Source organism: Xenopus laevis, chromosome 1S, assembly GCF_017654675.1.
Source record: "Xenopus laevis strain J_2021 chromosome 1S, Xenopus_laevis_v10.1, whole genome shotgun sequence".
NCBI lineage: Eukaryota > Metazoa > Chordata > Amphibia > Anura > Pipidae > Xenopus > Xenopus laevis.
The window spans coordinates 2,136,693-2,152,488 of NC_054372.1; the positions used below are offsets into that span (position 1 = coordinate 2,136,693).

The window sequence follows — 15,796 nt, forward strand, 5'->3', positions numbered from 1 at the left end:
AGTAATTACAGATGCTGTTTAATAAACTTTGACTGTGGCCTTTCTCCATAGAAAACAAGGTTTTAAGTTTTATTTTGCTAAGAACGGATTCTTATGTTTAAGTGTTCATGCCTACTGATCTCATGCAGACTGAATGTAGTCCTGCTTCCCCTCATGTTCCTCTGGGCGATGGAGAAGAGTAGAGATAAAGAGGCCTATTCGTTGTACCTTAATTAATCATTGCTGTATCAAAAATGACAGTGTTTATATAATCCTAATGTCTCAATTGTACCCTAACCTTTTAGTTTGTAAACCCCATTGTACTCTGTAATCCTTGTCTGTTAGCCACCATTTATTCCCTGTTTGCTATAACTGCAGTAAAGCACTGCGTATCTTGACAGCGCTATATAAATAAATGATGATGATGATGATGATGATGATAAGCATCTCAGTTGTCAGAGTAACAGTGGTAACATGACCTTCGGCCTCATCCTGCCCATCCCAAGGGAGTTGCAGTTCAACAACGGAACCAAGAGCATTGGGCACAGAGGGCTTTCCATTAGGCTTTGTACAGTTTGGCTGAGTCATTCTGTAATGCTCACAGTGGGGAGCCACTGTAACTGGAGTTAGCCACACACTGAGAAGTGGGTATGGTGGAATCCCAGGGGGATACCCATAAACAGTTGAAGATGACAGTGATATTGCAGGTTTAATGGCAACAGAAGATAACAGGAACAGTCAAAAATAAAAAAACAAGGTCATTACCAGGAAATCCAGGAGGGCAAGGAATGCTGGAACAAGATCACTGAAAGAAGGAATTCAGGAACAAGGAATACAGAAACAAGGAATGCAGGTCATACAGGAACACACAATGACTCAGCCCTGAGCAAGGCTCAGGGCTGGGTTTATAAAGGGATGGTGATGAGGAATGGGAAACACATGAGGGAAACAAGGTGGGTGGAGAACAGGGAGGAGAAAACTATAGACAGGGAGAACACCTGAACATATAGCATAGGAACTAGGACCAGACCTAAGAGCCTCAACTGGTGCAAGTATCCAGAGTCTCATAGAAGTAGTCAATCATCAGTCCCAGCTCCAACAGTCCAGAGTGCGAACACATCTTTCACAGGAATCCATTACCAGGAAGTTCCTTTACTCTCTCTGCTACCTCCAAACTCCAAATGATCACCACCTATGTGGTTTCTCTCCATAGCCTGGGGTCTTTTGCTGCAAGAACCCCAGATGAACAAATCACTCCATCCTGAAGTGAATAGAAAGTAAAACTGAACTTGTGCACATGGCAGCTCAGCTTTTTATACTTCTTGCACAGTGACACCTTCTGGCAAATCTGGAATATGCAAGGGCTCACTGTACACGGGACAAAGGACTCACTGCCCCTCCAAGGTCCAATTTATATCCAACATTTAACTGGCCACAGTAGGGGATTTCCAACCATTTGGAGATTTTCAGACCATAGGGGAACATAACCATATGGGTCACTACATCAGTACAACAAATGAGTGTTGGAAAAGGTCCAGGTGCACCTCCCTGAACCTTCAGCTAAGGGAGTGGATCAAACTCATATTGTAGTAGAGCAGGCACTCAAAAATCAATCTTCCAAACAGAGGTATGAAAAGATTGTAGTTTATTTAGTACACATGGACATAGCCTTACACGACACTGAACAACAGGCTGAACTTTTTGTTATGACAGCATATTTAAAGGAAAAGACACCAAGGAGCACTCGGATTACAAATACCAATCACAATAGGGACTCTAGTCTCCCAAGGGCAGTAGCCAAGGATATTACATCATAAATGTGAGCCTGCCTCCAACAAGAGGATCGGGCACCATCTTAGTGTTATGAAATGGTGAAGACAAATCAAAATAACCAAAACTTTATAACAAAAACAATAACACAAAACTTTATAAATATACAAAAACATGAAAAAAGGCACAAGAAAACAAGAGAAAAGAGAAATACAACTCATCATGACATGAAATTAAATAATATATATCGGTCAAAAATCAGAAATAACATGTTACATAATATTCATTAATCATGCCTAGAGAAAATCCAGTGGCCAGGGTAAAATCCATTTAGTTTGTTATGGACTGGTTAAAGTTCCTTTTTAACTTTATTGTAAACACATTTTTTTCTCAGCTATAAGTTCCATTGTTTTTAAGGAACAGCCAGTAAGGACTATGTTCCCTTTGGACATAAATGTGTTATGTCGCAAATTTTTAGATTCTGAGACCCCTCGGGATCATATTCAAAGACAAATATTTGTCAAATGTAGCTAGTTCTCATCATAGTTTGGTTTCTTTCTTTGAGAGGTCTTCATATTTGTAAAAAAGTTCTTTAAGTTTGGAATATTTCTCAGTTCTGCAACAGCTGAGTCACTTTTGGTTGAGTAGTGCAGTGCAGCAGGGTTTAGTATACATTTAATCGTGGATAGGCAATGACTAATGAGAAGGCAGATATATATGGAACTTTGACTCACCATACCACAAGTCATATAGCATTAAACTAAAAAATGATGATACTGCCTTAAAAATGCTCTATTTTGCCTAAAATATCAAATAAGGTGAACAATAAATGTGCCTTATCATAGTTACATAGTTAAATTGGGTTGAAAAAAGACAAAGTCCATCAAGTTCAACCCCTCCAAATGAAAACCCAGCATCTATACACACACACATCTCTACTTTTAATTAAATTCTATATACCCATATCTATACTAACTATAGAGCTTAGTATCACAAAAGCCTTTGATATTATGTCTGTCCAAAAAATCTTCCAAGCCATTCTTAAAGGTATTAACTGAATCAGCATCACAACATCACCCGGCAGTGTATTCCCCAACCTCACTGTCCTGACTGTGAAGGACCCCCTAGGTTGCTTCAAATGAAAGTTATTTTATTCTAGTCTAAAGGGATGGCCTCTGGTATGGTAATCCACTTTATGGGTAAAAAGGTCCCCTGCTATTTATAATGTCCTCTAATGTACTTGTAAAGTGTAATCATGTCCCCTTTCCAGAGAAAACAACCCCAACCTTGACAGTCTCCCCTCATAATTTAACTCTTCCCTCCCTCTAACCAGTTTAGTTGCACTTAGTCTCTGCACTCTCTCCAGCTCATTAATATCCCTCTTAAGGACTGGAGTCCAAAACTGCCCCCATACTCCAGATGAGGTCTCACCAGGGACCTATAAAGAGACATAATTATGTTTTCATCCCTTGAGTTAATGCCCTTTTTTATGCAAGACAGAACTTTATTTGCTTTAGTAGCCACAGAATGACACTGCACAGAATTAGACAACTTGTTATCTACAAAAAACCCAAGATCCTTTAAGTAAACTCCCAACACACTGCCATTTAGTGTATAACTTGCATTTATATTATTTTTGCCAAAGTGCATAACCTGCATTTATCAACATTGAACCTCATTTTCCAGTTTGCTGCCCAGTTTTCCAACTTAGACAAATCACTGTGCAAAGTGGCAGCATTCTGCATGGAACCTATAGTTCTGCAAAATTTAGTCTCATCTGCAAAAATAGTAACAGTACTTTCAATGGCCACCTCCAGGTCATTAATAAACAAGTTGAAAAGCAAGGGACCTAGTACAGAGAAAAAACACAGCGAAAAGGCACATCGACTGCCGTAGACAGGGAATCCATAGGCCAGGATAATAAAAAGTCAAACTTTATTCAAAAATTGTGGCATAAAAACATATAGCACACAAATGTAAATTGCAGGCAGGGTGAGAGCATGGCTTGACGCGTTTCGTGACTCAAAACTGGTCACTTCCTCAAGAAGCCTAGTACAGAGCCCTGCGGTACTCCACTAACAACACTGGTCCAATTAGAAAATGTTCCATTTACCACCACTCTTTGTAGTCTATCTTTTAGCCAGTTCTCTATCCAGGTACAAATACTATGTTCTAGGCCAACATTCCTTAATTTAACCAGTAACCAACCTTGGATGCTGGGTTTTCATTTGGAGGGGGTTGAACTTGATGGACTTTGTCTTTTTTCAACCCAATTTAACTATGTAACTATGTAACTATGTAACCTTTTGTGTGGCACTGTATCAAATGCTTTAACAAAGTCTAAGTAAATCACATCCACTGCCATCCCAGAATCGAGGTCTCTACTTAACTTCTCATAAAAAAAATGAAGTTAGTCTGGCAAGATCTATTATGCATAAAACCATGCTGGCACAAACTCATAGTATTATGATTTGCTATGAAGTCCAGTATCTTATCCTTTATTAATCCTTCGAAAAGCTTTCCTACCACTGACGTCAGACTAACTGGCCTATAGTTTTGAGGCTGAGAACGGGATCTTTTTTGAATTAAGGCACCCCATTAGCAATTCGCCAGTCTCTCGGCACTATGCCAGATCTCAATGAATCCTGAAAAATTAAGTAAAGAGGTTTGGTAATCACAGAGCTAAGCTCGCTAAGTACCCTGGGATGAATACCATCTGGCACCGGACCTTTGTTAATCTTTTTAAAGTGATACTGAAACATATCTTTGGAACGGTGACAGTTTGCAAATTGATCGAAATTGTAGTTTGAGAAACAGCTACTGCAGCTGAGTGGGAAATTGGGATAATGAGTTGTGATCAAGTTATATAGGTACTTTGAGTATGCTTGCTAAATGTTATTTGGTATAATGCAAAGAATAAGGTCTGGATTAGCTATAGTAGAGAGATTGATGCCTCATCTCAGCGATAGAAAGGGAACATACCATAGTTCTGCACAGCTTTAGATAAAGACTTATGGGGCAACACTCTGGCCTCGCTCATCTCTTCTATTACTTTCACTGCAATTCCAATGACCTTTACTGTAAAGGTTAGCTGTTCCAGGTGAAGGTAAAAAGTAAATCAAAACCAAAAAACTGACCGCACTCATTCGGGAATTAGTGCAAATAAGTGATTTATTGAAAAAAACATCCAACATTTCCAGCAATGCTGTGCTCTTCCCCAACGACCAACCAAATGAAAAAAATAGGAAAGGAAGGAGGAGCACAGAAGTGCTGGATAAGTTGAATAAATGAAGTATTATATCACGTATATACAGGTTTTTAAAGTAAATCAAAGGAAGTGACCTACTGATTCTTTCCATATGCCTCGTACAGGGCTGTCACCACACCTGCTGTATAGAACAATTAAATAGACATTTGTAACATGTATATAATAACAAATTGTACATTTTCCTATAAACACAATAAAATATCCATCTTTCATAAAAATAGATACAGGTTATAATCTTTATTCAATCCCTTTGGATGTAGCGAATTTAGTTTTTTTTATCCACCACACCTCCCTTTGTTTAAGTTTCAGCTCACGATCCCCACCTGTTTTTAGTAGGGGCACTGTCTCCAGTATCGTGAATCTCAGCTGTTCTGCTGTATGCCCTTTCTCTTTAAAATGTTTGGAGAGTGGTAATGTCATATTCCCTGTATTAATGGTAGATCTATGTTTAGAAATACGTGACTTCACCTTCTGTATTGTCTCTCCAACATTGTCAGATTGAGGAACACGGGCCTCGGAGTCAGGAATTGTGGCATGTATCCATGTATCCATGCCTTAATTGTAAACAATGTTGTTTTGTGATAAAGGGGAAGTCATTTGAACACCTGGGTACGGGGGAGGTATATCACATGAGGGGATACTATACATGTATCTCACAATATGCGATATACGCCATAGTGTGCCCTTGTGGAAAGATCTATGTTGGAGAGACAATACAGAAGGTGAAGTCACATATTTCTCAACATAGATCTACCACCCACTAAAAAGAGGTGGGGATCGTGAGCTGAAACTTAAACAAAGGGAGGTGTGGTGGATAAAAAAAACTAAATTCGCTACATCCAAAGGGATTGAATAAAGATTATAACCTGTATCTATTTTTATGAAAGATGGATATTTTATTGTGTTTATAGGAAAATGTACGATTAGTTATTATATACATGTTACAAATGTCTATTTAATTGTTCTATACAGCAGGTGTGGTGACAGCCCTGTACGAGGCATATGGAAAGAATCAGTAGGTCACTTCCTTTGATGGACTTTAAAAACCTGTATAGACTAATTGGATTTTAAAAACCATTGTTCACATGTCTTGAGAAAGAGCCTAAATTGGCTCGAAATGTCGCTACAAAATGTGTACACATATGGTGATGTATATGCTTTTTTCACTTTAATATAACCTTTTTGCATACAATTCGTGAGTACTGTCCATTTTTGTATATTATATAACGAAGGAAAACCGGAAAACCTCAACGGGACTTGCACCACATATACGAAGAGAACATAGCGTGAGTGCTGTTACTAACCAATACAAGAGAATATATATATATATATATATGTATATTTACATACATATATAGGATATATGTAATATCCTTCTCTTTATCGTGCGTTAGACATGCTGTCAGTAAGTCCTTCAGTAACACGTCTTCTTAATTGCAAATATATATTCCTTAAATTTTATCTTATCAAAAATTAAAAATACTTCTCTGAAAATGAGACTTCCATTAAAAAGGGAAAAGGTGTACTTGAGAAGCCATTTTAGACACTTCCTTTTTAAACAATCCAATATCTATAAAATATAAGTGGGTTCTGGACATCCTGTCTGATATGGATGGCTGACACAGGGGGAAACTTTTGCACTAAATAAGTAGATATTTGCTGCTCAAGAAATAAAATAAAAACAAGAGATGTGTGTCTTCTTTCATGTTTTTCTCATAAATGTTCAACAAACAAAATTCTATATATTTGTGACGCAGGTGACTGAGACAGAAAATGTCAGGCAATGAAAGGGTGCATTGAATTAGACTTTAAGACCTTCTTTAAAGCGAGCACACATCTTTGCATATTAGACATAAAAGCTTTATTGTTTAATAGAAAAGCAATGAAATATCAGTATTGGTTGAAATCATATATTTATAGTAAGAAATAATATATATACCTACATATTATAATAATGCAACATATATATATATATTACTGTATGTATGCAGTGTATTATAGTTGGTAAATATGTATGCAATATATCAAAGACTTTCTGTGATTTTCTGTTTATTTCCCAGTAAATATTGCTTTGTGTTTATTTCTGGTTTTAGTAAAATAATATAACATTTGGGTAGAAATATACAGAAGAGAAGCCCACAGCTTGAAGAGATTATGGCAAATATCTCCACTGCCACCATGTATTTGCCTTTGGTGCTCAGATAGGCCGGGATCATTGTGATCCAAACACTGCAGAAGAGCAACATGCTGAAAGTGATGTACTTGGCCTCATTAAAACTGTCCGGTAATGTCCGAGCCAAGAAAGCTACAATGAAACTCACAGATGCCAACAATCCCATGTAGGAGAGGACAATATAGAAAGCAACTACTGAGCCCTCATTGCACTGAATGATTATTATTCCAGGTTCAGAATGTATGTTTTCTTCTGCAAATGGGGGAGAAATGACCAACCAGATAACACTAATTACTATTTGGATGACTGAACAAACAAAAGCAATATAATTTGCCACTTTGGGCCCCATCCATTTTCTCCAGGAGCTCCCTGGCTTGGAGGCTTTGAAAGCAACACAAACCATTATAGTCTTGGCCAGGATACAAGAGACAGATGTGGAGAAGGTGATTCCAAAAGAGGTTTGCCGGAGCATGCAGGTTATATCTACAGGACGGCCAAGGAACAGAAACACAGAGAGAAAGCTCAGCTTGATGGAGACAAGGAGGAGGAAGCTCAGATTACGATTATTGGCTTTCACTACCGGAGTGTCTCGAAATGAAATAAAAATTCCCAACATACTCAGTGATATTAAAAAAAGAACCAAAGTGATGACATTAAAGATTAGAGTTAGGGGGTCTCCTTCATATGAGAGAAACTCATGTGGTTTCTCAAGACACAATGTCTTCCCATGGTTTGGCCATTTATAGTCCGGACATATTACACAGTTCTCCAAATCTGGAAAAAAGACAAATGTTTAACAGGAATGTAAAAACAGAAAATTAAAACATAAAAATTATGACTATAGCCAAGCTGTATTATCATATTAGGCACCTCTAATTTTTAATATTATTCAGTTGCCAACAAGTAATTTAAACTTGAGGGCAGATTTATTTGAGATTAAAAATGTGAGCTTAGAGTTCACTACAGAATTTTTTTTAGGGATATTAAAAGTGTATTTATCAATGAATAAGCAGAAAAGCAGTAAAAAGGTACAGATGGGGGCTGGAGGGAGGTTGCGGCTCAGGCACGGGGCCGGAGGAAGCTTTGTGGTGGGGGGCAATGAAGTAGTAGCCCCAGTGGACCCGTCTTGACGCTGGTTGCCATATACCCCTTTCAAAATATGCTGCATAGTCATTGTATGAAGCTAGAACAAGCTAAGAGGAGCATTTGGCCTATTCACATTTCCAAAAGCTTCTTCTACACTACTGCACACACATTATGTTAATGATTTTAACTAAGGACTTAAAGTGGAGCCAAATGATTAACTGATTAAATGGGTGACACAGAATTAGAGAAGTGGAGGAATATAGACAAAATCAAGTTGGCATTCCAGTCAAGTAAGAAACAGAGGTTTTGTGTTTTTCAAGAAAAGTTTATGGATGTCTTGATCTTTTGTTTACGTGTAACAAATGAAATGTATTTATTACTTTAAAAAAATCTTGCTTGTAATATTAAAATCACAATTCATCAAGTAACAGTCATTGGAATTTACACAGTTACCAGTTAAATTGGAGACCTCCCCCTCTGAGCATGAGACACAGTCATAGCAGCAGGACGGCGCTCCATTCTGTGGGACTTTTCTGTAGCCAGGAGGGCAGTTGGCAGAACACTGAGATTTCAGAGTCTGGAAATATTTAAGAGAGATAACATAGGAAAATACATCTCCCCCATCCAAATGGCATCATTTTTATTGTATACCCCCTCCACTCCCCAGTGCATATTGTATTATAATTACAACTCTGTACATTTTTAATCTGCATTAGACTGGGGGGTCTGCACCCCCTGGAGTTGTGGCTTCAAGGACCCCACAAAGACCTACCCTGGGCCCTCTCCCCCAACCCCCCTCCATGGGCCCCCTGCAGCAGCCACAATCCCCATTTCTCTGTGCTAGCAAGTACCTGCAGGTGCATATCAGAGTACACCTGGGAGTAAGTTGAGTGCAAAGGTTCAGGTGGCTGTTGCAGGTCTGGACTGGCAGGGCCCAGGAGGGCCAGGGACTACTGGGTTTTTCCTGATTTCCCGCCGGCCAAGTCCAACCCTGGTTTCAGTAATCCAAATCAAATATGGTTCTAAAGGAGGATTTATTTCGCTGATAGTTTCATACAAAGGAAATGATCATTGCAAATACCTATATTTTCCCCTCCACACACCAATTAGCAGTGGTGTAACTATAGAGGTAGATGACCCTGCAGATACAGGGGGGCTGGACTGTGGCTTTGCTTCCTCTATAGCCAATTAGAAAACCTCCTCCTCATCAGCTGCTCTCTTACCGCTGAAGAAGGGGAAGTTGGGTGTGCCATGGGCAAAGTCAGGACAGGTCATGGGCGGAGTCAGGGTGGGTTGTGTGTGGAGTTGGGATGGGGCATGGGTGGAGTCTTGGGGGGAAGAGGGTGGGACAGGAAATGGGTGGGAGGATGGGGATAGGAGTTTGGAGAGAGGCCCCTCTGAAGGTTTTTTGAAGAGGGGCCCGGCACACTCTAGTTATGCCACTGCCATTTAGCATAGTGTTATACACTTTATAAAACAAAGTCTATACACTAGTAAAACTAAGTCTATACACTAGTAAAACTAAGTCTATACACTAGTAAAACTAAGTCTATACACTAGTAAAACAACATTTATACACTAGTAAAACAAAGTCTATATACAAGTAAGTCTATACACTAGTAAAACAAAATCTATACACTAGTAAAACTAAGTCTACACACTAGTAAAACTAAGTCTATACACTAGTAAAATTAAGTCTATACACTAGTAAAACTAAGTCAAAACACTAGTAAAACAAAGTTTATACACTAGTAAAACAAAGTATTTGCTAGTAAAACACAGTCCAAACACTAGTAAAACAAAGTCTATACACTAGTAAAACTAATTCTATACACTTTTAAAACAAAGTTTATACACTGGTAAAACAAAGTAAATGCTAGTAAAACAAAGTCCAAACACTAGTAAAACAAAATCTATACACTAGTAAAACAAAGTCCAAACACTAATAAAACAAAATCTATACACTAGTAAAACTAAGTCCCTACACTAGTAAAACTAAATCCAAACACTAGTAAAACTAAGTCTATACACTTTTAAAAGAAAGTTTATACACTAGTAAAACAAAGTATGTGCTAGTAAAACAAAGTCTATACACAAGTAAAACAAAGTCTATACACAAGTAAAACAAAGTCTATACACAAGTAAAACAAAATCTAACCACTAGTAAAACAAAGTCTATACACTAGTAAAACAAAATCTATACACTATTAAAACTAATCGGTACTCATTACCCGGAATCCACTGCAATCTCACAAAAGATTTCTTTAAAACGTCATTACTTTATTTCATCAAATCAAAGTTCAAAAAGTGCTACATGTTCAAACTGCCAACATGTTTCGTAACCCCAATGGTCACTTCCTCAGGGCATGAATGTGTCATATAAAATAGCCTAGCTTTATAGATCGTTATGTGTACATCCCCTTACAGTTCTTAAAGCTATACACTCCCAATTAAAAACAATTTATTTATATAAAATCATCATATTTAATCAATGTTTATTTCAATATTTATTTCATACTGATCTATACTATGAGTCCATTTTTCAATCAATTATAAAATAAATTGTATTTATACTATATGATCAGTGTGACCTGTCTCATTCACCATAATGCAACGTATCTTCTTATATCCGCATATGTCGCAACTATTTCATTTTTTGGCTAAATTTTCTATGGACCAAATTAGTTATCCACAAAATATTTAATTTCCCAATCTTTATTTAGACCTGCTGGCTGTTCAGTCTCCAATAAAAACATCCACCAGGTCTCTCTTTTGTTGAGAAGTTTCTCAATATCTCCCTTTCGCTTTCCCAGCTTTATATGTTCAACACCCTGAATGGAGATACACTTTTCATTACCTTCATGGTGACTCAAGATGTGATCTGCTATTGCTGAGGAAGTATCTTTTCTCCCTATACATGCCACATGTTCAAGGACTCTATCTTTCATTCTCCTAGAGGTCCTCCCTACATTTTGTTTTCCACACATACAAGTGGCCAAGTATATAACTTTAACTGTTTTACAATTCACATAAGTTCTACACTTATACTCCTTTCCTGTTGTTGTACTCCTAAAGGACTTAAATATATTCATAAATTTACATGCTTTACATATCTTCGCCCCACATCTATACGTTCCATAAAAATTCAACCACTTATTTACTCTTTCTTTCTCTGGTAGCATACTAGGTGACACATAATTAGCTATTGTTTTCCTCTCCTATATGAGAACCATAGTTTACCAATATTCATCAATGGGTCCAAATCAATAAGTTTCCAATATTTCTGTATAATTTTTTGAATTTGATCTGCTTCAACACTATAATCCGTTACAAAATACATATCTGATGTCTTTCTTTCCTTACATTCTTTTTCTGTTTCTACATTTCTCTTTCCTTCCCTCATCTTTCTATTCTCACCCTCTCTCATTCTACATTGATGTTTCCTCTTATTTCTTCTCATCTTTGTTTTCCTTTCTTGTTTCAAAAGTTCTCTCGCTTCCAACTGCTCTTTCATCTTTTTATACACATAGTACTATATCCTCTAGCAGTTAGTCTATCCCATAATTCCATAGCACTCTCCTGGAAGGCATCCCAAGTGGAACAGATCCTCCTCAATCCGAGGAACTGACCAATCGGGATGCCCTCCAAGAGGGGCACTGGATGACAGCTTTTTCTTGATAGTAATGAATTCCTGCTGATGGGTTTCCTATAGACATCTGTTAGTATCCTCCCATTGTCATGTGAACATTTTTATAGCCAAAAACTCTATACTTCTTTTTCCGATATTATGTGTAAAGCTGATACCGCATCTATTATCATTACAATACTGCACAAAGTCACTTAATTGATCCTCACTTCCTCTCCAGATCATTATCAGATCATCTATGAAGCGATAATATTTCACTATATTTGTTTTCCAGGTTGATCCATCTCCAAAGATGTGGAACATCTCTATCCACCCCATAAATAAGTTTGCATAAGATGGCACAAATCGCGCCCCCATTGATGATCCACAGCTTTGGAGATAGAAACAACCATTATGAACAAAATAATTATGGTTTAAGAGATACTCAACTGATTCCACAATAAATTCACTCTGTTCAACAGAGTATCGCCTTTGATATTCCAACCAAAATTTTAATGCTTGCAAACCTATATGGTGCTCTATGGATGAGTACAATGCAGTCACATCTAGTGTGACCCATAAATTATCATCTTCCCATCCCACATCTTGTAATTTATTTATTGCATCACCACTATCCTTTATATATGAGGGTAGGCTATGGACTATTGGTTGTAACAATTTATCTACGTACTCACCCAATTTCTCATTCAGAGAACCGTTACCAGCTATTATTGGCCTTCCTTTAGGGTTCAATGTACTTTTATGTACTTTAGGTAGTGTATTAAAAATGGGGATTCTAGGTCTCTCACACCACATATATTCAAATTCTGTCAACTTCAATACCCCCATGGCTTTTCCATATTCTAAGATTTTTCGTAAGTTAGTTTGGAATGTTTTAGTAGGATCACTCATTATTGTACCATATTGTTTCTCATCATTCAACTGTGATGCAATATCATTCTCATAGTATTCTCTATCAAGGACAACTATTGAGCCTCCTTTATCCAATCTTCTTATCACTATTCTCTGATTCTCCTTAAATGTTTGTAGTGCCTGAAATTCCTCTTTTAAGTTGTTCTTACTCAAGTTTTTCTTATCCCTATTCTCCGATAGTGTTTTCAGGTCTTCACATACTAAATTATAAAATCTATCTAGAAAAGGACCACTCTGTCCAACTGGATAGAACACTGATTTTGGTTTTAATTCTGTATCAACCACCTCTCTTTTAACTTCCTCATCTAGATGTTCTTCTATACGTGTCTCACCTTCTTCAGTCCAGTGTTATCAGTGGTATCAAATAACGAAAAATGATTGGATGGACAAAAATTCAGTCCCTTATTCAATAAACTCTTCTCCACTGGTGATAGGCTATAAGAAGAAATATTTATAACCAAATCATGATCATTCAGTCTATGTCCAAAAGAATTCAATTCTTCCTTCATTGTATCTGTGTGTTTCTTTTTCTCATATTTCTTTTCTCCTGGTTCTTTACTTCTCCTTCGTTTCCTTCTTCTGTCTCTCTTTCCCTTTCTTGATGTTTTGTATTCTTTGCATTCTTCAATTTCTCTTTTGGATTTTTCTGTAGTTGTTCCTCCTCTTCTTCTTCTTGATCTAGCTCCGCTTCGCTGTCTGTGGTCTATAAAAAAGTCACTCCATGAGCTGTATCCATTTCCTTTATGGGGGTCGAGCTTCTTTAAGAGGACTTTCCCCATTTTTTCTGTTTTAAGATTGGTCTAATTTTTTCTCACCTGCCTCTCTCAGTGTTTAGTTTCATACCCCTCGAGTAAATCCTTTTATTCTCATAATCAGTTTTGTCACGTAAAAATTTTCTTTGTTTATTTTCCATGATTATAGCATTTTCTATTTCATTTAAGATCTTCTTTTCTCTTCGTTTATACTCTGGATGCATATCATAGTTTTTTTAAAAGTATTTTAACCTCCTCTATTTATTCTACAATCTGCGCTGTTCTTTCTTATACTCCCTTATTAGGATCCCCATTAAGTTGAAGGAGCACTCAAACAAAGCAAGATACCATTCATGCATTAACTCTGTGTCTTGTAATTCAAATGCTGGGAATTTCTTAAGTCGTAGGCCCCTTGGAACTCTCTCAACCTCCAAATACTTTTCCATTGTGGAAATTTCCCACCACAATTTTAGTTCTTTCAGAGACAATTCCTGAAAATTTTTAAACAGATTCACCATCTCACCATCTGTTCCTCCTATATCAGGGTTAACTTTCTGCAACATAGTACTTGTATCTGTTTGAAACAGTTTCTTTGCTTTCTCCATCCTTTTCTGATCCATTGTGGACTTGTCACAAATATCACCATTAAGATCGGTATTACACTGTCCTGTAGCCAAAAAATGAAATAGTTGCGACATATGCGGATATAAGAAGATACATTGCATTATGGTGAATGAGACAGGTCACACTGATCATATAGTATAAATACAATTTATTTTAGAATTGATTGAAAAATGGACTCATAGTATAGATCGGTATGAAATAAATATTGAAATAAACATTGATTAAATATGATGATTTTATATAAATAAATTGTTTTTAATTGGGAGTGTATAGCTTTAAGAACTGTAAGGGGATGTACACATAACGATCTATAAAGCTAGGCTATTTTATATGACACACTCATGCCCTGAGGACGTGACCATTCGGGTTACGAAACATGTTGGCAGTTTGAACATGTAGCACTTTTTGAACTTGATTTGATGAAATAAAGTAATGACGTTTTAAAGGGGACATATACCATAAAATTTCAGAGTGCACTAAAATATGCTAATGAACATGAAATAGTAGAATACATTTTTATTTTTGCACATTTCAGGTCAAATTTATATCAAAAATCCAAAAAACAGCACTTAGCCTGCCCCTTTCACATACTTCCGGTCCAAGGCTCCTCTCCATATCTCTCAGTGGCCGACGGCCGTTCCAAAGGCAGAAGCAATAGCATATCCACTTAGGCAGGACTGGGCGGGCAGATGTGGGAGGTACTTTTTTGCTTACGTTAGTCCCTCTTAGTCCTGCCCTGGCTGCCTCGTCATCATGTGTCCTAATCGCCTACACGCTTGCCTCCCCTGTTCATCGGCAACGTTCTTCTCCTGACTGCTTTCTGTAATCTCTTCCCTGCTGCCTTCTGCATTCACCTCCCCACTGAAGACCGTTTCCCCCACTCTCTTCCCTGATCGCCTCCCCAATGGCATTTCTGCTGCCTTCTCGATTGCCTACTCTCTGCCTCTCCCTGCTGTGTTCCTTGCTCATCTAATCTGATCGCTTTCCTGCTGTCTCCACTGCCGCACTGCTGCTTCCCTGTTCAGCTCCCCGCTGCCCTCCCCCTTCTTTTTTCCATTATCTCCTCCTCGCTGCTTTCCCCATTCACTTCCCCACATTACTTTCCTACACTATTGCTTTTGCCTTCCCCCGATTGCATTCCTGCTGCCTTCCCCGTCCACCTAACTCGATCACCACTCTGATGCATTCCCCATTCACCTCCCCCAATCGCCACCTACACAATCAGCTACCGTCCTCCCACATGTACAGCACATATGAAAATAAATCAAAGCGTTTTAATTTTTTAAACATAAATAACACTGTGCAGGATCAGTATAAGGTTAGATACAGGGAGAATCAGCATGTTTGCAGGCTGGTGAGAGACATGGGCAGGAACCTGGGAGGGGCTTTCCCTGCTGTGTGTGTGTTCAGCCTGTCAGTCAGTGTGATAACAATTTCCTGTGGGAGAAAGAAGAGACACGCCCACTCATTTCAGCATAGACTCAGATGAGTAAACATCTCTGTGCAGCTCTGATATAATGGCATTTTTACAAGGTAAAATGCTTTACAAACAATTTTTTTCTACATCACTGCATATTGTAATAAAG

At 37.8% G+C, this 15,796-nt stretch overlaps 1 protein-coding gene across 1 annotated transcript; it reads right to left on the reverse strand.

Moving 5' to 3' along the window:
* Positions 1 to 6,765: 6,765 nt before the first annotated feature.
* LOC108703994 (vomeronasal type-2 receptor 26) lies at positions 6,766 to 15,403 on the reverse strand. The gene is made up of 3 exons (XM_041579316.1): positions 14,802 to 15,403; positions 8,730 to 8,853; positions 6,766 to 7,964 (listed from the first exon to the last, which is right to left on the reverse strand). Exons 1-3 carry the CDS (start codon positions 14,823 to 14,825, stop codon positions 7,042 to 7,044), a joined length of 1,071 nt encoding a protein of 356 aa, XP_041435250.1. The 5' UTR covers positions 14,826 to 15,403; the 3' UTR covers positions 6,766 to 7,041.
* Between the last annotated feature and the right edge of the window lie 393 nt (positions 15,404 to 15,796).